Here is an 18,987-nt window from a genome sequence, read left to right on the forward strand (position 1 = left end):
CTCGGCACTTGTTGAATGAATGAGCAAATGAATGAACTGGGTGGATGTGTGAATGAGTGACTGCATCTTGGAATAAACCACCACAGTGTGACTCTGAGTCTGGGCCTTGGCTTCCCACCCTCCCCTCACCGCAGCCACCCCCACCCCACCCTGGCGGCCGTGAAATGGGCAAAGGAAACCTGCCTCGCCCCCGGAAACTGGGAGGGGTGATCAGCTCACCTCCAAGCCTGTGCGGCCTCCCCTGCCCCACTCTCCCACTCACCCCGGCTGTGTCCCGAGCATCCCGCCCTCTTCAGCCACCCACACCGCCCCTCCTCCCAGCCCCACCCTGCCCAGCCCCTCCCAGACGCCTGCAGTGGAGCAGCCAGCTCCCACGACACCCCAGACTCCAGGCAGCACACGATGGGGTGTCTGAGGCCCTGGGCCCGATTTGCACTCCTGACTGTGGCCCACCTGCTGGCCCTGGGGCTGGGGGCTGTGGTGCTACAGGCCCTGGAGGGGCCTCCAGCTCTCCAGGTCCAGGCCCGGCTCAGGGCTGAGCTGACCACGTTCCAGGCAGAGCACGGGGCCTGCCTGCCACCTGGGGCACTGGAGGAGTTGCTGGGTGCTGCCTTGGTGGCACAGGCCCACGGGGTCTCCAGCCTGGGCAACGGCTCAGAGGCCAGGAACTGGGACCTGCCCTCCGCCCTTCTCTTCACTGCCAGCATCCTCACCACCACGGGTAAGGCCGCCAGGCGGCCGGGCAGGAGGCGACTCCTGAGGCCATCGCTCCCTGGGGTTCCGGAGGGGTACAGCCCTTCCCCCAGCCCCAAAGGGCCACAAGGAGCCCAGGGCCTATCAGGCCTGACATCACAGCTTGGGCTCCCCATGCCAATGCTCCCCAACTGGTGCCTCCACTTCCGCTGCCAGGAGGGGTGTGGCCTCCCCAGCCCCACCCCCAGGTACCCTTTGAAACCCAAGAGAGATGCCCAAATCCCAGGGCCCTGAGGTGAGGCAGGGAACAGAGTACATTGGGATGGATTTTTGGATGGAGGGATATGGTGGGAGCCCAGAACACGCCTCAGGCAGGGGCGTGAGGGAAGGCTTCTGGCAGAAGTAGTCTGTGGTGGGATGTTAGCCAAGTCATCAAGGGATGAAGGAATTCCTGGCAGAGGCAACAGCAAAAGCAAAGACCCAGAGAAATGAAGCCACAGGGCTCCCAGCCCAAGTGTGTTTGTTCTGCAAAGTGCCTAAACATTTTCTGAAGTGAAGCCTGTATTTCCAGCCTCTTTTGGAAAATCAGGAAATCTCCTCTCACAGAGGCAGAATCCCCAAAAGAGAATACATTGCCTGGAGTGGAATAAGGGCTGCCCTTTGGGGTGAGCACCTGCTCTCCTGTCCACCCCAGGCCCCGCCCCTCCTTCCTGCCTCACCTTTGGCTCTTGGAGGCATTTGGGTTTGCAACCTCTGGACAAGCTGATCCTGTCCTCCCAGCATCCCATGCTCTCCCACCTCTCCCTGCCTTTGCAGGGGCTTTTCTGGCCTCCTCTCTGGGCACACTGCCTCTCTTGGCACACAGGAGGACTCAGTACACCTCTGGGGAAATGAAAAAGTGGGTGACACTCTGCCCACAAGTATTGGCTAAGGGCAGAGCTGAGGAATCTCTCTGAAAGCCAGCCTCCCTTTGGGGCAGGACAGCTGTTCTCAGAATTGTGCCAGCTCCAAAAAGCCTGAAGGATCTGTCTCCTTTAATCCCTTTATTTTCCAGAAGAAAAGAGTCATCCAGAAAAGTAAAGGGGTTCACCCCCAGGCAGCTCAGGCAGTTTGGGCCGCCAGGGGGCAGCCGACTGCAGGTGGAGCTGTAGAGGGAAATGGGAACCCCCAGGGAGCATCCCGCTCCAGCGCCCACTGTTGCTCTCCCCTCCAGGTTATGGGCATACAGCCCCGCTCTCAGCCGGCGGCAAGGCCTTCTGTGTTGTCTATGCGGCCCTGGGGCTGCCGGCCTCGCTAGCCCTCGTGGCCGCTCTGCGCCACTGCCTACTGCCTGTGCTCAGCCGCCCGGGTGCCTGGGCAGTGGCCCACTGGCAGCTGGCACCGGCCAGGGCTGCGCTGCTGCAGGCAGCTGGACTGGGCCTGCTGGTGGCGGGCGTCTTCGTGCTGCTGCCCGCGCTGGTGCTGTGGGGCGTGCAGGGTGACTGCAGCCTGCTGGAGGCCCTCTACTTCTGCTTCGGCTCACTCAGCACCATCGGCCTGGGGGACCTGCTGCCCGGCCATGGCCACCACCTGCATCCAGCTCTCTACAGCCTCGGCCGGCTCGCCCTTCTCGGTGAGTGAGTCTGGCTGCCCAGGAGCATGGGGTTGGGGGGAGGTGGCAGAGCGTGGACTACAACTCCCATAAACCACTGGGGACCAAACTCCAGGAGCCAGGCATCCTTTCCTAGGCAAGGCAGGTGTGAGTGTTGTAGTTTACAGAACATTGGTGGCGCTGAAAATGGTGTCGGGTGCTGCGAGGTGGGCAGGAGCATTGTGGCACCCCAAGTCACCTTTGCCACTGCTCTTCCCCAGGTTACTTGCTCCTTGGGCTCCTGGCCATGCTGCTGACCGTGGAGACCTTCTCGGAGCTGCCCCAGGTCCGAGCCCTCGTTAGGTTCTTCGAGTCCAGTGGCCCTCCGACTGCTGATGACCAAAGTAGCATTGTACTCCAGGATGAGCTGGCCCTGAGCACCCTGCCACCCGCAACCCCTGCCCCGGAACAGGCCCCGGCTTGCTGACAGGTGTCTCTTGGCAGAGTTCAAGTGGAGGAGGTGCCAGAGGAGGAAGCACCGGGGCAGGGAGTGGAGGAGATGTGAGGACCCTGGAGATGGTGGGTGAGGGTGGCTACCTGCAGGCCCCGGGATAATGTGTTAATAGAATAATAAAATGAGCAACCACCCCGACTGTGTTTTCACCTTTTCTTTGCAAACAGGACTTCCCTACGACCATCAGAAACCCAACCCCCGTGCCCCTTCTCCTCCGTCATCCGCGGAGGGCCGACATGCAGCTTCAACTAGCCTCTGGGAAGCTCAAAGCCCGCCCAGCTTGGGTTAGGATCGCAGAGACAACCTTAATCGGCTTAAGTCCCACCCTCTTCAGTCTATTGAAAGCCCCGATGCTCCGAGAAAGGGCCTGCGCTCCGTGTTCTGGTCTAACTTTATTGCTCGCAACCAACAGGAAGGGGCGGGGGCCGGGCACGGCGGTTGACCGAGCCTCCTTCTCCTCGACCCCGGGCTGGCCCGTGCCAGCTCTGCCGTCGAGAAGGGGTTGTGTGGGGCGCTCCTGGGGACCCCCCGCCCACCGCGAGCACAGGCACACACACTCCCACGGACGAATAAATACGGCCTAGACGGCTCGGCCGCCCAGCCACTCCGGTCCGTCGGGGCCCAAGGGTCTGCCCCCACCCCGTCCCCACGAAGGGGCGCCGGCGGCCCCCTCACGGCGGCGTGCACGGCCTCCGGGAAGGCCTGGTCCTCCCGAGCGCAGGCCCCAGGCGGCGCCGGGGCACCCGCGGCGGGAAAAGCTGAGGTCAGAGCGAGCCGGGAGGGGCGAGGGCGCCGGCGAGCCGAGGCCGCTGAGGCCAGGGCCTCCCGGGCGCCGCGCGGCCTCAGCTCAGCACGCAGCGTTCGCGCCGGCTCAGCTGCCGGCTCAGCTTGCGGCGCCGCTGTTCCAGCCCGCGTTCCAGGCGCTCGTCCTCCTCCAGGGCGCTGGGAGGGAACCGGGTGGAGTCAGCGCCAGCGTCCGGGCCCCGACCCATGGTCTCCCCCCGAGTCCCCAACCCCGCGCGGTCCCCGGGCCCCCGCTCACATCCGCTCCCTGTGGTCCAGGTCCCGGACCAGCTCGTCGCGCTGGTTCACCAGGGACACCAGCTCCTCCAGCAGGAGCTGCTCTCGGTGCTGCTGCGCGGCCGTTTTCAGCCAGTCTGAGGGGGAAGGAGGCTGAGACTCAGGAGGTGGGGACCCTCCTCGGCCCTGGCCATCCCCTCCCCCGTACGGCTCCACCCCTCACCTTCAATGGCCAGGATAGCCCGCAGCTCCCGGCTCAGCAGCTCGAATCTCCGCTCCAAGTCCTGCTCCTCGATGCTGGAGGTGGGGGAAGGGAACTGTCGGGTCAGGGAAAGGGGGACCGGGAGGCAGTGTCCAGGACGCTGCCCACCCCCTGGCCCCATCCTACCTGGCCTCCCGGTTGCCCAGATGGGCTGTGCTGAGGGTGGAGCGACAGACACCCCAGTCCCCAGCCTGCATCATCCCTTTGTTCTAACGGTTCTCCCATTGTTGGGTGCTAATGTTCTCTCCCCACCCTCACTCCCACTTTCTTTTTAGTAATAAACAACCCAGCAGAAATATTTGAATGAACTCTACTTATGATTAAACAGCAAATAACTATGAGGCTATTTGGGGAGGGGGGGAATGGCCCCAAATGCAAAAGGGAGGCAAAACCTCAGTGCAAGACTACTCAGATCTCTCTCTGGGCCTCAGTTTCCCCTACCGTAAAGAAACAGCATCAAATTGGGGGACTCAGCCCTGACTTTCCTGAACCACATTTTGCTCTGGGCATGGGTTTTCTCATTAGTAAAATATCAGTTTAAGAGACAGAAACTTTGTAAGAAAATTAGATAGCCAATAAAAATGTCATAAGATAGCAGAGCAATGTTTTAAAAGTCCTTTGTAAAAGAATAAAACAGTGAAGAGCTCTCACAAGTCACTAAAGTTCCCTCTGTTCTGCGGGCCCTCATCCCAAAAGCACTTGACTGTCCCCAGCGGCTGGACTTGGGCTGGTGGGGGCAGGGCCTGGGCCGCTGGGGTGGGGGGGGGTGGGTCGGGGTGGGCGTGGCTGGGGCGGGGCCAGCACTCACAGCAGCTGCAGCTGATCCTGCCTCCGGATGAGAGCGTTCTTTTTGTTGACCAGTGTGAACCATTCCTGGATCAGCATCTCCTCCTGCAGCTTGTCAGCACCTGAACCAGGCCAGGGCAGTCACCAGGACTGCCACCCACCCTGGTGTCAGGGGCAGGGCCACTGAGGATTGGGGAGGATCTTGCCCCTTGTGGCTTTCCAGAAGCCAGAACCGACAGTGCCTCGGCCAGCCCGGTTGTTAAATGGGCACCATGACCCGGCTGTGCTGCCCGGCACCTCCTGCCAAAGTCAGGAAGAACTACAGGGCTGAGCAGATGTGATAGCGTGTGTCGGGGAAGAGACCCCAGGTGGCTGCCCCACCTGACTCCATGAGGCGCCTCAGCTGCGTCTCCACCTCGGCCGCCCGCCCGTCGATCTGCCTCTGCTCCTGTTCCAGAGCCTGCAGCTCTGCGCACACATACTGACTTGTGTCCTGGAACCGCTGCTGGGGTGAAATGGGGACAAAGGGCTGAGTGGGCTCAGCCCAGGTCCCGCCTAGGAAGTGTCCACCCATCAGCCCCTTCCACCTCAGGCCTCCTTACCAGCCCAGCCTCCTCGCCTGGGCTTGGGGGCTGCTCCTCAGATGGGGGGCTCCCACCTGCAAACAGAGACCAGGCTAAGGCACCCCCAAACTGACTCTGCCCTCTGGGAGTACCCAGCCCAGGATTTGTGGGCAGCCTGCACTGAGCTGGTCCCACCCCTCTAAATCTACTCACCAAGGGGTGGCTGTGGGACTGCGGCTGGAGCTGGGCCCGGGGCTGGGCCAGGGGCAGGGCTGGGTTCAGGGCTCGGGCCTTCCTGTGGAAGAAGGGACTGGTGAGGGCTGGGAGGGATTCCCCAACAGGCCCTGCCCGGGGGGCCAGCCAGAGCCTCCCACACGCAGGGGAGGAGGAACTCTCAATCCCAGACCCTGGCCACCCGCTGCTCCTTCAGTCCTGCGTGCACAGAACCTCCCACTGCTGGGGAAAAGTGCCTCCTGGAGCCAAGCCCAGAGGCCTCGGCCTGGTCCAGGGCCAGTCCATTCCCACCCAAGGGTGTTGGTGAGGGCTGAGGTGAAAAGCAGTGAAGGGTCCCGCCTGACCAGCTCCTTCCCCCTTGCCCCCTCCCTCCAGGTCACCCACCTCTGACTCCTGTCCCCTGATGCTGGTGCCTCCTTAGGCTCCAGCTCCAGCCTAGGCCACCCTGAGTCAGCACTTCCACCTTCCGACCAAAAGGGGGCACCCTCCCGCCTTATCAAATCCCATCTGGATCCAGCGGCTGCTGTTCTCTTCACACAACACTCGGGACAGGACAGGTTAGCTGGAACTACGAATTTTAACCTGGAAATGTAGGGCTGGCCCCAGAGGTGCCCCACCCCTGGAGAATTGCTGGGACTGTCAGCCCTGGGGGACCCCAACTTTCAGTCCAGCTGTCAGCCTGGTCCCTCTTACAGCTCATGCTCTCTCTGGCCACCCTTCCGGGTGGGTGATAGGCAGGGAGAAGGGGTTGAGCAGCCCATTGTCCACCCCACCCTGTATCTCTCCGAGAGGCAGCCCTGGACACCCCGGCTCAGGAGCCACCTCCTCCCATCTGGCTCATGTCCTCACCGGTCCCCACCTACCCCTTCCTGCTGACCTCAACTGAGGGGTCTTCCTAAAACCTTCGCCCAATGTGCCCTCCCTCAGCCCCCAGCCTGGTTGCCAAGGCCTGTCGCCTGCTCCAGCCTCAACTCTCCTTCTACCCGCCCCTCTGAATCCCAGCTAGATGCCACCCTCCAGCCGCAGGGATGGACTTTCAGTTCCCTAAGTAGCTTCCTCAGCCGGCATCTTGGGCTACTCAACACCAACCCAGCGTTCATGACCCGGCCTGGCTCTGCCTCCCCCAGGAGCTCCTTCCGGCTCCCGCATCTCTTTCTGCCTCCCGCCCCAAACTTCTTGCCTCCCAAAGCCTCCCCAGAGCTGCAGGCTGGGCAGAGGCTCCTCCCGTGGCTTCCCGGGCCTCTCCAACACAGCTCCGACCCCCACCCATCCTGGCTGTCAGTTACGTGTGTCTCCCTGACCAGAGGTAGCCCCTTCACACAGGGGTGTGTGATTAACAATAGCTGATATCTATTACTCATTTTTGTGCCAGGACTTTCCACATATCAACTCATTTAGTTCTCCTATGAGGGGGCTACTACCCTCCCACTTTACAGATGAGGAAACTGAGGGTCAAAGAAGGAAAAAGGGGGTTAGAGGTGAGGTTCACACAGGGCCTGGACTGGGGCCTAGGGCTGTCTAATCCAAAGGTTTATTCCCAGACTTGCTCGCCAACTTGCTGTGTGCCTCTGGGCCACACCCACTGGGACTCGTGTCCTTATATGTAAAATGGGGACGAATCCCAGCCCTGTGTAACCTGGGAAGCTGAAGGGCCCCAGAAAGATATCTGGGGCAACACACAGCTCCTGTTTTTTGACAACACCCTGAAGCAGCCTCAAGGCCACCTTGTAAAGGGTTTTTGTACATTTGCTTCTCATCCTCAGAGAGAGAGCACAGAGAGGTTAAGTGGCTCGCCCAGGGTCACACAGCTAGTCAAGGGGGCCAGGCCCAGTGGAGGGTGCCATCTAAGCACTCAAGGCTTGAAACCTGGGTTCACACCTGTGTCCATTCTCTTTGACTCTCTCTTCATCTCAACATTCCGACCTGTAAAATGGGGTAATCGTTCCTCCCAGAAGGGACACCGTGAGAAGTCAATGAGGGGCTGTGGGGGCAGGCCAGGCACAGAGAAAATACTCCACTGACAGCCCCGGGAGCTGCCAGCAGGGAGAGGCAGGCAAGTGGAGAAAGCCCAAGCTCAGCAGCAACTGAGTTTACTCACACCCAGCCCTGATGGGAATTCCAAGTAACACTTCCTCATGTCTGACCCGAATTCCTCTTTCTATATGCTCCTGGGGGCTCCTCCTCCAGGCAGCCTTCCTGGGCAGCACCATGGGCACCCTCCCCTCGTGTTTCAGCCCCACCCCGGCTGCAGGGTGCCTGACATCATTCCCCACCACACCAGGCCTGATCCTCTTCCATTGCATGCATGGAGCATGGGAGATGGAACTGGCCAACAAGGAAGGGCCCCTGCCAGCTTCATGGATCAAACACCTCCCATGGAACCCAGGCTGGAGAAAGCCTGGCTTTGGAAGGACCAGGTCTGGGCCTTGAACCCAGGAGAGTGGCGGATGGAACTGCCCTTTTTAGATTCAAAAAGCCACTGACACACTCATGGGGCTGTGGCCAGCGGCCAACAGACGCAGGAGTGGCTGTGTCCTGCCTATCACATCTCCATGGGTGCCTCCCATGCCCTCTCTTTCTCAGTCACGGAATCAACCCTGTGCTCTGACCCTGGCATTCAAGGCTCCTGCTCTTCCAGCTGGGCTCACGCCCACTCTGACCTCCCGGGAGAGGACCAGAGACCTCAGCTGTCCTACTGCCACATTTTTGCTTCTGTGGGTCCCTCCACTTAAGAACTGTCCCCTCACATTTCTCACCTGGGGAAACCTGCCACCTAATCTACTTCGCTCAAATAGCTGCTTCTACCAGGATGCCTTTCCGGATGCATTCCCTCCTTTCCCCTTGAACTCAGGGGTCATTCCTGGGCAGGTGAAAGCTTGGAGAAGCCTGACAGCTGCCCCTGTTGTCACAGGCAGGTCAGTGCAGTGGGCAGAGCCCCAGCTGGAAAGCAGGTGGCCTGGACTTTGGCAGCTGTGAATAGCTGAGCAAATCCCTGCCCTCTCTGGGACCATCTCCCCCTCAGTAGAGCCATGACTTCACACCCTGATAGCCTCTGCCCTGCGACCTCCTGGGTATCGGGGAGGAGATAAGGGGTCCCAGAAGAGCCTCCCACCTACAATCCCCCCTTCTCAGAAAGGAGAAAGGAAACTCCAGCAACTGAGATTAAAGATCCAAGTCAGAGCATCTTCAGTTAGGGGTGGGAGGCCCTGGAGAACCCGGCAGTGAGTATAGAAACCTTGTTCCCAGCTAGTGGGGTGGGGTGCTTGCTGGTCGACCCCCCACTACCAGCGTGGATGGAAAGAAACACCTGAACCCACTTTACAGTCCACAAAACAGTGCCCGGCTTTGTAGATGACAACAGGGAGCCTTCTGGGAACTCCCTACTATGATTCCCCTAAGTGGATGCCAAGCACTAAAAGCCATGAACATATACCCCAAGACTGACAGCAAAGCCTGACACCCTGCCCCAGCAGCCGGAGCGGGACCCTGCCCTAGAAGCCCTGCTGGGCCCGACAGTCGCTGCCTGCATATGCCCCTGACGGGGAGCTCACTACCTTGCCACGGGACTCCTGCACAGCACCCCGGCCCCTCGGACACCGAGATCAGTCCTACCGCCCTGAAACCGCCACCCCCGCGACAGCTCTGCCCTCGCGGCCCCTCAGGACCCGGCCGCTCCTCTGCCCCGCCCACACGACCCCCGCGGCGCCGCAGCGGATACTCACTGCGGCGGCGGCCCCTGCGGCGCCCGCAGCCCCCGAGTCCGGCTCATCCACGGAGAAGGAGTTGCTGTTACGCAGCCGGGAGCGCCTCTTCTTTAGCAGGTCGGCGTCGCGCACGTGGGAAAAGGAGCCGTGCGCGCGGGGCGGGGGCACCGGCCCGGGCTCCCCGTTGACCGACTGCCGTCGCAGCCTCACGCCGCCGCCGCCGCCGCCGCTGGGTGTCCCCGCCCCGTTCACCAGCCCCTCGGCCGGGAGCGCGGGCGCGCGGGCTCCGGGGCCGTCGACGCGGGCCTCTGCCGAGCGCGCCTCCTGGGCGGCCTCTGCCCCGCGGTCCTTCCCGGTGCGCTCCGCGTCCGCGCCCCTGGCGGCTTCCTCGGGGGCCGCCCCCTCCGCCGGGGTCGTGACCTCCTTGGGCGCCCTGGGCTCCCTGGGCGCCTCGGCCCCGTGCTCGCGCAGCCGCTGCGCCAGGTGGCCGGCGTCCAGGTCGTCGGGCGGGCCCGGCTGGGCGCTGCCCACGCGGTATGTGCCGGCGCCGCCGCCGCCCTCCAGCTGCACCAGCTGCAGCTCCTGGCCCGTGCAGAAGGCGCGGATCTGGCACAGGTACGTCATGACGATGAGCTTGTCGGGCACCGACAGCAGGACCATGTCCGCCGGCTCCAGCAGCCGCGATACTCCCAGGGCCGCGAAGCCATCGAAGGCCTAGGAAGGGCGCGCGGGGGGTCAGCAGCGACCGCGGGGAGAGGGCGTTACCCGGCAACGCTGCGGCCCGCCTCCGGCCAAGAGGGTCCCGGCGACCTCCACGCAGGGGTTGGCCTGGCAACGCCTCCTCCCTTCATCTAGCAACAGGGACCGCCCTCGCGTTACCTAGCAACTGTCCACATCATCTACCCCGTTACCAAAGGGTGGTTTTGGAAAAACCGTCCAGGGAAAATATGTTTTACCAAAAAAAATTAAAAAAAAGGAAAAGGAAAATCACACATTTTAATGGCCAAAAGGGTAAAAAAGTGGTAGAATTTCCAAAAGCTACTGCTTGGGTTCTGCAGCCCATAGATTCCTCTCCTATAGGCAGAGGGGATGCCAAATCTCAGACCTAGGATGGGGCTCTGGACCCCCTTTTCCTCCAGGCACTGCACCCCCACCCCACCCCCATCTCACCTGCTTGTTGTTCTGTTTGATGTTGAGTGGGTCAAGGGCTGTATAGTCACTGCAGAGAGAGCAGGGGTCAGAGGCCTTGCAGGCTGGATTCCCACCGCCCTCCCCGCAGGCTCCCCCCATCCATTCCCGGCCCCTCCAGCAGCTCACATCTTGTCCGGGTAGAACCTGTGCAGGATGGCGCAGAAGGCCAACCCATTGCGCCAGGATGTGGTGAAGTTGGTGATGCGGACACCACGGTAGCCAGCGGTGACTTCCTGGCACCACTCCAGCAGGGACTGGCTGGAGCTAACCAGGGCAGGCGGTGCCTGGGGACACGGGGGAGCTTAGGGAATGCATACCTGGGACCTGTGCCCTCTGCCCCTCAGGGAAGCTCAGGCCTGGCACAAGACAGCCCCAGCTGTGGGTGTTTGCAAGGGTTATCGGGGCCACTGGCCAGAGACTGGGGCCTGGCAAAAGGGTTTCCACCTCCATGGTTATCTGCCATGGTCACCTAAAAAGGTCAGTGGCCCCCCAGGCAAGGCCAGAGGTCACCAGCAGCCCACAAAACCAGCAGAGGGGTGTCCAGCTCCATGCGGCCCAGGGAAGACAGGGTGGGGGAGCCAGAGCATCCTGAGAGAGGAGGGGGTAGAGGGGCTCCTGGAAGCTGAGCCCCTGGCCCACCCCATCCCAGTCAACCAGGTGGGTCCATGCAGAGCCGCCGTTCGCTCAGCCTCAGGTTAGTGGGAAGCGGCACACTGGGCCCTCGGCGGCCCCCGTCCCTACCTGGCTGCCCGGCAGCCTCCTGTCCTCTTCAGGCTCCTCTGGGGAAGGGGACCCCGAGGGCCCGGGCACTCCAGCCCCTGCCCCACTGGCCACCTGCGCCTCAATCAGGCTGGCCTCGGGGGGCCTTCCCTCAGCTTCTTTATCCTTCTTGGTCCCCAAGAGCCCTGCCTTTGCTTCCTGGGCCTCAAAAACATCAGAGTTGTTCTCTGGAGACCCTAAACGCATGATCTCTGCTTCCTGGGCCCCCAAAACTCCAGATTTGGCCTCTGAGACCCCCCAAACCCCGGCCTCTGCCTCCTGGGCTGTCAAAACGTTAGTCTCTGCCTCCCAGACTCCTGAAATCTCCGCATCTGCTTCCAGGGACCCTAAAACCTCAGGTTCAGTAGCTGGGGCCCTTAAAGTCTCACATTCAAGGGCCCCCCAAGCCCCAGTCTCTGCCTCCTGGGCCTCCAAAACCTCAACCTCTGAAATGCTAGTTTCTGTATCTTGGGTTCCCAGTACCCCAGCCACTGCCATCCCAGCCTCTGCCCCCGAGACCCCTGAATGCCCCACCTCTGTCTCATGGGCCCCCAACATCTCAGTTTCTGCCACCCCAGCTTCTGTCCCTGGGTCGCCTGAATCCCAAGCCTCTGTTTCTTGGGTTCCTAATATCTCAGACTCTGCTATCTCAGCTTCTATCCCTGGAACCCCTGAATCCTTAGCTGCTATCTCTTGGGTCTCCAGTATCTTTTCCTCTCCTTTCCCAGACTCCATCTCAGGTACCCCTGAAAGGCCCACCTCTGTCTCATGGGCCCCCAACATCTCAGTCTCTGCCATCCCAGCCTCTGTCCCTGCGACTCCTGAATCCCAAGCATCTGTTTTCTGGGTTCCCAATACCTCAGCTTTTGCCATCCCAGCTTCTGTGCCTGAGACCTCTGAATCCCCCAATTCTGTCTCCTGGGCCCCCAAAATCTCTGCTTCTGCTGTCTCAGTCTCTATCCCTGAGACCCCTGATCCCTGTGCTTCTGTCTCCTGGGTCCCCAACACCTCAGACCCTGCCTCCCAGGTCTCTACTCCCAGGACCCTTGTGTCCCCAGTTTCTGCCACCCAGACCCCCAGATCTCTAGACATCACCCCCTGGTCAGCTGCTGGGAGGGACCCCTGGCTTGTGCTCACCTGGGGCCTGGTGTTTGCTGCTCCAACAGAGGGGCCCTGCTCCAGGCTTGTCCCCCCAGCACCAGGGGCTCCACCCCTCACCTCTGTGCCCTCTCTCTCCTGGCCTGCAGCCACTTGGGCCCTCTGGAGGTCACCAGGATGCTGGGACCACCCAGCAGGTTCCACTGGGGGTGGGCTTGAGCCTGGGGAAGCCTCTTCCCTGGTCCTGTCCCCCACCCTCCCCTGTGACCCCCTTGGAGGAGCCTCGGGAGTCCCCCTCAACCCTGCCTGAGGCTTCACCCCAGTGGCCTCTGGTCCCTTAGTGTCCACATGCCTCACCTTTGACCCGGGCTCAGCATCCACTTGACTTACTTCTGAACTCGCTTCCACCTCCCCAACTCTGACCACTGACCTCTTAGTGTCCACCTCTCCAACTCCTGGCTCCTGCTCACTGTCCACTGCCCTGGCCCCTGGACTATCCCCAATGACCCCCTCCTCATCCCTGAGTCTCTGCCCTCCAGAAGGTTCTCTGGGGCCTCTGTCCTCAGTGCCCAGACCCGGCCCACCTCCCTGGGCCTCTGTCCCTTCCTGAGGACTTGAAAGGGCCTGGGCTTCCCCAGCAGAACCCACTCCTGCGGGGGCAGCCCCTGAGACTTCGGGGGCCTTGCTCTTCCCCTGGGGGCTTGGGGACCAGGGGGCATCAGGGCCTTTCCGGAGCCGGGGGGCTGGGTTGGGGACCACATCCTGGCCTGGCTGCTTTGGAGACCTGAGGAAAGAGCAGGAACGAGTGTTGGGGGTGGCGGGGTTCACTGGCCTCCACTCTCACCCCCATCCCCACGCTTCGGATTGCTGAGGTGCTGGGAGTCGGGGTGGGGGGGTCAGGGCTGCCACCAACGCTCACCGTGTCTCCAGGGGGGCTCCCGGGGGCCTTGGGGCCTCAGGCCCTGCCTGGCCCCCTGCTACAGTCGCTGCCTCTGACCCCTGGCCCCGGGAGGCCCTGGCTGGGGGCGCAGGGGCACTCACAGGGGCTGCGCTGGTGTCCTCGGCCCTAGAGGGGCTGACAGCTGGGGAGGAAGGAAGCAGGAGCCACTGAGGCCTGCGCTCTGCCAGCCGGGGCTTGGCTCCCCCTCCAGTCCCAGCCTGGGCCTCACCTGCCGGCTGGGGCTGCACTCGGCCCTCCTCTTCCTCCTCACACAGTGTCTTCAGCTCCCGAGCGGGGTCTGGGGGAGGGAGGAGCCGTGGGGGAGGCAGTCACCCAGGGCAGGCCCCACAGGCCTGGCCACTCCCCCCACTAGAGCGCTGGGCCTACCTGGGAGACGCCCCAGCCTCAGGGCACCGCCCCAGCCTGCGAGAAGAGACAGGCCCACAGATGCAGAGAGAGAGAGAGAGAGAGAGAGAGAGAAAACCACAATGGCAGAGAGCGAGAAAAAGCCTTAACAAACAAAAGGAAGTGACTAGGAAGGGACTGGACTGCAGACCCCTCTCTGGGCTCTTGGCCTGGCTGTCTCATGTCCATATGGGCTGGGCTGAACCCCACCCAAGGGTGAGAGGAGGGCCAGGGGCGTGGGGAGCACAGAGAACGCAGGCTGCGGGACTTGGCTAAGCACCCAGGCTGCCACAAGGCCCCAAGGGCCAGGCGTGGACCATCAGGGCTGCTGGGCAGGTTGGGACTGCCCCGGGGGGACAGTGAGCTTATGGGTACTGGGCATGTGCAACACGACACGTAGTTTGTGGCCTAGGTTACCCCACCCCTTGGTGGGGAGCCCACCTGGCTGGGGGACACGGGCCGCTGGGCCGTTAGCCTCCTCCTCGTCACTCTCAGCAAAGTCATCCAAGTTGCCCACATCGCTGGGCTTCACACTCATAAGGCTCGCAAGACTCTGCATGTCATCATCCCTGTGGGGGCAGAGGTCAGGGGTGAGGCCAGGGGTCCGAGGTCGCGGGCCAGGGCCCAGGGCGGGCAGGTGGGCACTCACGTGGCGCGGCCCTCCCGCAGGAGCACCCCCGAGAGAGTGAGGCTCAGCTCAGCGTGCACCACCTTCACCGACTTGGGTTTCAGCCGCAGCCGCAGCGGAACTTGGGCTGGCACAGGCCCCGCATGGCGGGCCAGGTCCACCTCGGCCGTGGCCAGCACCTTCCGCTGCCCCTTGGCCTCCTGCAGGTCGGGGTGGGGTGTGAAGGAGTGTCAGTGCCACCCTAGAGTCCCGGGACCCCAGGCCCCAGCTCACCCCAGCCCACCCCGGCCACTCACATTCTCAATAACAAATGTCCACTCTTTAGCCTCGTACTGGTCCACGTGGGGGTCCTGGGAAAAGGGGGCACTGGTGAGTGCAGTAGCTGCTGGAGTGGGGGCAGTGCAGAGAGAAGAGCTCGCCCTGGCTCAAGGGGGGCTTGTCCGGGGCCCTCGCCATGCTGTTCCTTCTTCCTGGGATGCTCCTCAGCTTCTCCTGATCCCAGCTTTCTCCCTTTTGCATGGTTTGGTTGGATGCCACCTCCTCCAAGGAAACCACTCCGGCCACTCATGCTGAGTAGGTCCTTCTGGGATTCTTGGTTTCACCCCGCTGTTCTTTCTGATTTGGATGGATAACCCAGTGGGAGACCCACCAAGGCTGCATGTGTGGGAGGTTGAGTTGCAATTGCCCACCCAATCCCATCTCTGCTGGGGGGCTGGGGACTCACCCTGTACAGGGTCACGGCGATGTCCACGTTCTCAGGAACTAGCCACACCACAGTGCCCCGATACGGGTTCTGGATGCCCGGCTGCCAGCTGTGGGCCTACAAAGGGCAGTCTGAGCCCCTCTGCCCCCTGGCCGTCCCTCCCACCCCTAAGCCCTTACTCCCAGCCTTTACCCCATCTTCTTCTCCCTTCCAATGATTCTGATCTGAACTTGAACTTGACTCCATCCCCCCCATCGGCCCTCACCCACCTTCCCCATACCCCCCTCCCCACCCCCTCCCCGGACCCCAAGGTGCCCTCCCCCACCTTGGAGCAGATGCGTCGGTTCCGCCGGGTCCACACCACCACCAGCTTATCCGGCTGCCTGGAATGAGGGGCGCGGGGAGGGGGCTGCTCAGGCAGTCCCGCCCAGCCTCCCAGTCTCCTCTCGTTCTCTCGGGGTCTTCTCTCTGCCCAGGGGTCCCCCTCCCCCCAGCGGAAGGCCTGGGCAGCCCCTTATCTGGGACCACAGGGTGCAGGGTGGGGCTGCTGAGGCCGGGTGGGGCCCGGGGCAGAAGGGCAAAGGCCTCAGTGGCGTGGGCTGCCAGGGGTGATGTGGAAAGACAGCGAAAGACAGACAGGGACAGACAGAGACAGGGACAGACAGGCACACACAGAGCGACCAAAAGATACACAGTAACACAGCCAGGACCCGGTGAGAGCCAGGAAGAGGCAGACTCGGAGAAGAAGAAGTCCATTCCTCACAAATATGAGCAGAGTGCCCACTCGCGCCCGATCTGGGGTCAGGACAGGGAGAAAGGGGCAAGACCCTGCCCCTGGGGCCCACTCCAGGCCGAGGGCAGTGGAGGAAAGGGGAGAGTGCCAGCCAAGAAGGAAGATCAATTAACAAGTTAACTTCGGGAAGCAATAAATAGCAGACAGATAATGAAACACGGTGAGGTGTGAGAGAGCGCTGGGGTCCCTTCCAGGCTGCGTGGGGGGAGCCCTCTCTGAGCAGAGACATGCTGGGGGCAGGGATGGGTCAGGAGGGGACCCTGAGGAAGGCAACCCCAGCAGGAGGAATGACAGGTGCAAGGGTCTGAGGTTGGGGCAGGGGGAGCAGTGGAGCAAGGGGCAGAGGGCAGGAGGTGAGGTCAGAGAGGCTGCGGGTCAGCAGGTCACTGGACACACCACCCCACCCCACCCCTGCCCCAGGGCCTGCTCTGCCCAGTCCTTTGCTGGGCAGCCACGAGCCCACTCCCAGAACCAGAGCCCTGGACCATGGCATTGCAAGGAGATGATGACAGCAGAGCCCAGGGGACCCCTGACCTCCACGGGAGCATCAGGGGAGGCTTCCAGGAGGTGACATTCAAGCTAAACAGGGATGCCAGACTCAGAGGAGAGACAGGGACACGGGGGACAGAGAGTAGAGAGATGGCTGCACAGGGCCTAGTCACAGACATGGAGCTGTCACATGGCTGGGGGGGTACTTTGGGTTAGTGTCCAGCTGCCACTAGGAAGACAGCGATGGCCAAGGGGAAGATCAGGCTCTGGCAGCCCAAGAGCCCTCTTTGCTGGTACCCAGGAGGCTTGGGTTTGCCCAGCTTGCTGCCCCTCTAGAGGCTGAGCCAGGACAACTGGCTCTCCTTTTAACCCCCGCAGATGTGGAGGCCCAGAGAGTTAGAGGGGCCAGGCAAGGACACACAGCCGAGCCTAGAGCCCGCTGGTCAGAAACCACATTCCCCTCCCCAACTCCCAGGCCAGAGTAGCCACGGGGCTTTCACAGAAAGGGGAAGTGGCCAGGGGTGCCCAGGGAGGGCAGGGCCTGGCCTGGCAGCCTGACTCAGGCTGGGCACACCCTCCTGGGGAACTGCAACCTGGGCAGGGGCAGCGGCCCGAGCCCAGGAGGCCCTGCCCACCACCTGTGACTCAGCCGCAGAGACACTGCCCGCTGCCTGTTGCCTGCTCTCCAGGACCATGCCCAGCGTCCCCCATGGCCTCACTTGGCTTACTGGGGCAGAAGCCGGAAGCCAGGGTTCAAGTCCCAGCTCAGAAACCAGCCTCCAACCACTCTGGGTCTCTGCCAAATGGAGTGAGCAGCCCCTGGCAGGCCCAACGTAGTCAGGACCAGGGATGTGGCAGCTGCCCAAGGGACCCCGGCCTCTTGCTCTCTCCCCTCCCCTTGGCCCCTGTGGTCCCTTCCTGCCCCGGCCCTTCCCCTTGGGAGCCTAAATTTAGCCCCGCCCGGTGGTGAGGCCCCCACAGCTGTGCCCTAATCCCGCCGAGGGAAGCTGACACCAGCAAGCGCATATATTTAGTGTGTGACGCAGGGGCCGTGGCAGCCGCGGGCGGGGGCATGTGAACGGGCCCTTGGAAGTTTGTGCCAGGGCCTGCACCCCCTCGCATACCTGCCCCCCGGACCCCCACCTCCTAGGCCCGTGGGCCCCTTTAAGCTGGTTCCCCGCCTCCCGCCTCTGCCCTCCCGGTGCTCAGTTTCCCCTTTTAAGGGCATTTCCCAGCCTTTTCCAGCCTCCCAGCGTCCACTCCGGCTGAAAGGGAGTGGGGGGCGGGCTCCTCTGGCTCAACAAGGGGGCACCATCCTTGTTCTTAGCTTCTTCTGCCCCAGCCCTGAGCACCCGCAGACCTCAGAACTTGCTCCTTTCCCCGTGCCACCCCGGACATCCCTCTGGCTGGGGACATGTGGCCTCCCTGGACGCGGCTGAGGAAAGTGTCGGCCAGGACGGAATTCTCATGCCTGGGAGTCCTGAACCCCAGTACCCCAAAGCTGCCCACAACCCCCAACTCTAGGGTCCCACAGGCGGCATGGGCATTTTTAAGTCTCAGTGCCTAGGCCCAAGCTGGGGTGGGGAGGCCTCTGGCGCTTGGGCTGGAGGTAGGGTACCCTCGGGCTCTGAAGGCCCATAAGGTCCCAGCCAGTCTGGGGAGACCCCCAGGCCTTCCCCGCCCCCACTCACCATTTCTTGGTGCATTCCACCACCAGCTCGTGGTAACAGGCCACAAACTGGAACTTGGCAGCCCGCTTGCCCACGCGCTGCAGGCGCTTCCAAACCGAGGTCATGGTCCCCGCTGCCGCCGCCGCCGCCCGCTCCTCAGGCCCGGGGCGACCAATGGCCCGCGACCGCTGGCCCGGCCCGGGACCCCATGGGCTCTGGGGCCCCTATCCGCGCCGCCCGCCCCGTCCGTGAGGAGCTGTCCGAAGCTCGGACCCGAGGCCGCGCTGCCGCCGCCGCCACTGGGGCCCGCCGTGGGGTCTGACGGCGTCGGTGGGGTCGCTGGGGCGCGTCGGGTCGCGAAAGCGGCGAGAGGCGAACGCGCCGTTTCCTGGAGCCGCACCCCCGACGGAAGGCGGGCGGGGCTCCGGCGGGGGCGGGGGCCGGGGCGGGAGCGCGGGGGGCGGGGCGGCCCGGCTTCCGGGGCCTCGCGCCGCGATCGCGGTGGGGGGGGTGGGGGGCGCCCGGACCGCAGCGCCCGCCCGGTGCGCGCCACGGCGAGGACGACGCGCCGGCGCGGGGACAGTGCCACCCGCCACGCGGTGCTGCCCTCGCGAGCGCTGCCCGGGCCGCCTCCCTTCCTGCCCGCACCCCGGGAGGTATGTACTGGTGGCCCCATTTCACAGGCTGGGCAAACAGAGACCCAAACCGGCAAGGGACTTACCAGGGCCGCGCAGCGAGTCTGGGCCAGAGCCAAAGACAACTGTCCTCAACTCCCGCTGCCACCCGGCATCTTAGCCAGAGTAGAACCTGTCGCCTCGGCTGTCAGGGGCAAAATAGTCCCAGCCCCCGGAGACAAGCCTGACTTCCAACCAAGTGCGTTACCTTGGGCAAAGCCCTGACGCTCTAAGCCTCAGTTTCTCCACTTGTTAAATAGGGATAGAGTTCTGCCTTTTATAGAGTCGTTG

The 18,987-nt window shown here is 62.9% G+C and overlaps 2 protein-coding genes across 6 annotated transcripts; one reads left to right on the forward strand and one right to left on the reverse strand.

Moving 5' to 3' along the window:
* Window positions 1-394: 394 nt before the first annotated feature.
* KCNK7 (potassium two pore domain channel subfamily K member 7) lies at window positions 395-3,291 on the forward strand. Of its 2 annotated transcripts, XR_005217376.1 has the most exons (4): window positions 395-721; window positions 1,907-2,305; window positions 2,545-2,842; window positions 2,945-3,291. XR_005217376.1 is itself a non-coding variant. In XM_037839014.1 (3 exons), the coding sequence occupies exons 1-3, from the start codon at window positions 403-405 to the stop codon at window positions 2,748-2,750; spliced, it is 924 nt and encodes a 307-aa protein (XP_037694942.1). In that variant the 5' UTR covers window positions 395-402; the 3' UTR covers window positions 2,751-2,901. The 2 variants fall into 2 exon arrangements, 1 of the variants encoding a protein (XP_037694942.1); XM_037839014.1 differs by lacking the exon at window positions 2,945-3,291 and having other exon boundaries at window positions 2,545-2,901.
* Window positions 3,151-18,420, reverse strand: EHBP1L1 (EH domain binding protein 1 like 1). Of its 4 annotated transcripts, none has more exons than XM_037839012.1 (19): window positions 18,044-18,420; window positions 15,396-15,453; window positions 15,092-15,187; window positions 14,664-14,717; window positions 14,389-14,567; window positions 14,181-14,308; window positions 13,564-13,632; window positions 13,314-13,476; window positions 12,434-13,178; window positions 10,664-10,821; window positions 10,517-10,565; window positions 9,365-10,060; window positions 5,622-5,703; window positions 5,448-5,503; window positions 5,227-5,350; window positions 4,868-4,967; window positions 4,021-4,094; window positions 3,820-3,934; window positions 3,151-3,719 (listed from the first exon to the last, which is right to left on the reverse strand). In XM_037839012.1, the coding sequence occupies exons 1-19, from the start codon at window positions 18,145-18,147 to the stop codon at window positions 3,620-3,622; spliced, it is 3,150 nt and encodes a 1,049-aa protein (XP_037694940.1). In that variant the 5' UTR covers window positions 18,148-18,420; the 3' UTR covers window positions 3,151-3,619. The 4 variants fall into 4 exon arrangements, with proteins under 4 accessions (XP_037694940.1, XP_037694939.1, XP_037694938.1 ...); XM_037839011.1 differs by having other exon boundaries at window positions 5,227-5,347; window positions 11,279-13,178; XM_037839010.1 differs by having other exon boundaries at window positions 11,279-13,178.
* Window positions 18,421-18,987: the final 567 nt, after the last annotated feature.

The sequence above is a fragment of the Choloepus didactylus genome, chromosome 6, assembly GCF_015220235.1.
Source record: "Choloepus didactylus isolate mChoDid1 chromosome 6, mChoDid1.pri, whole genome shotgun sequence".
Lineage (NCBI taxonomy): Eukaryota > Metazoa > Chordata > Mammalia > Pilosa > Megalonychidae > Choloepus > Choloepus didactylus.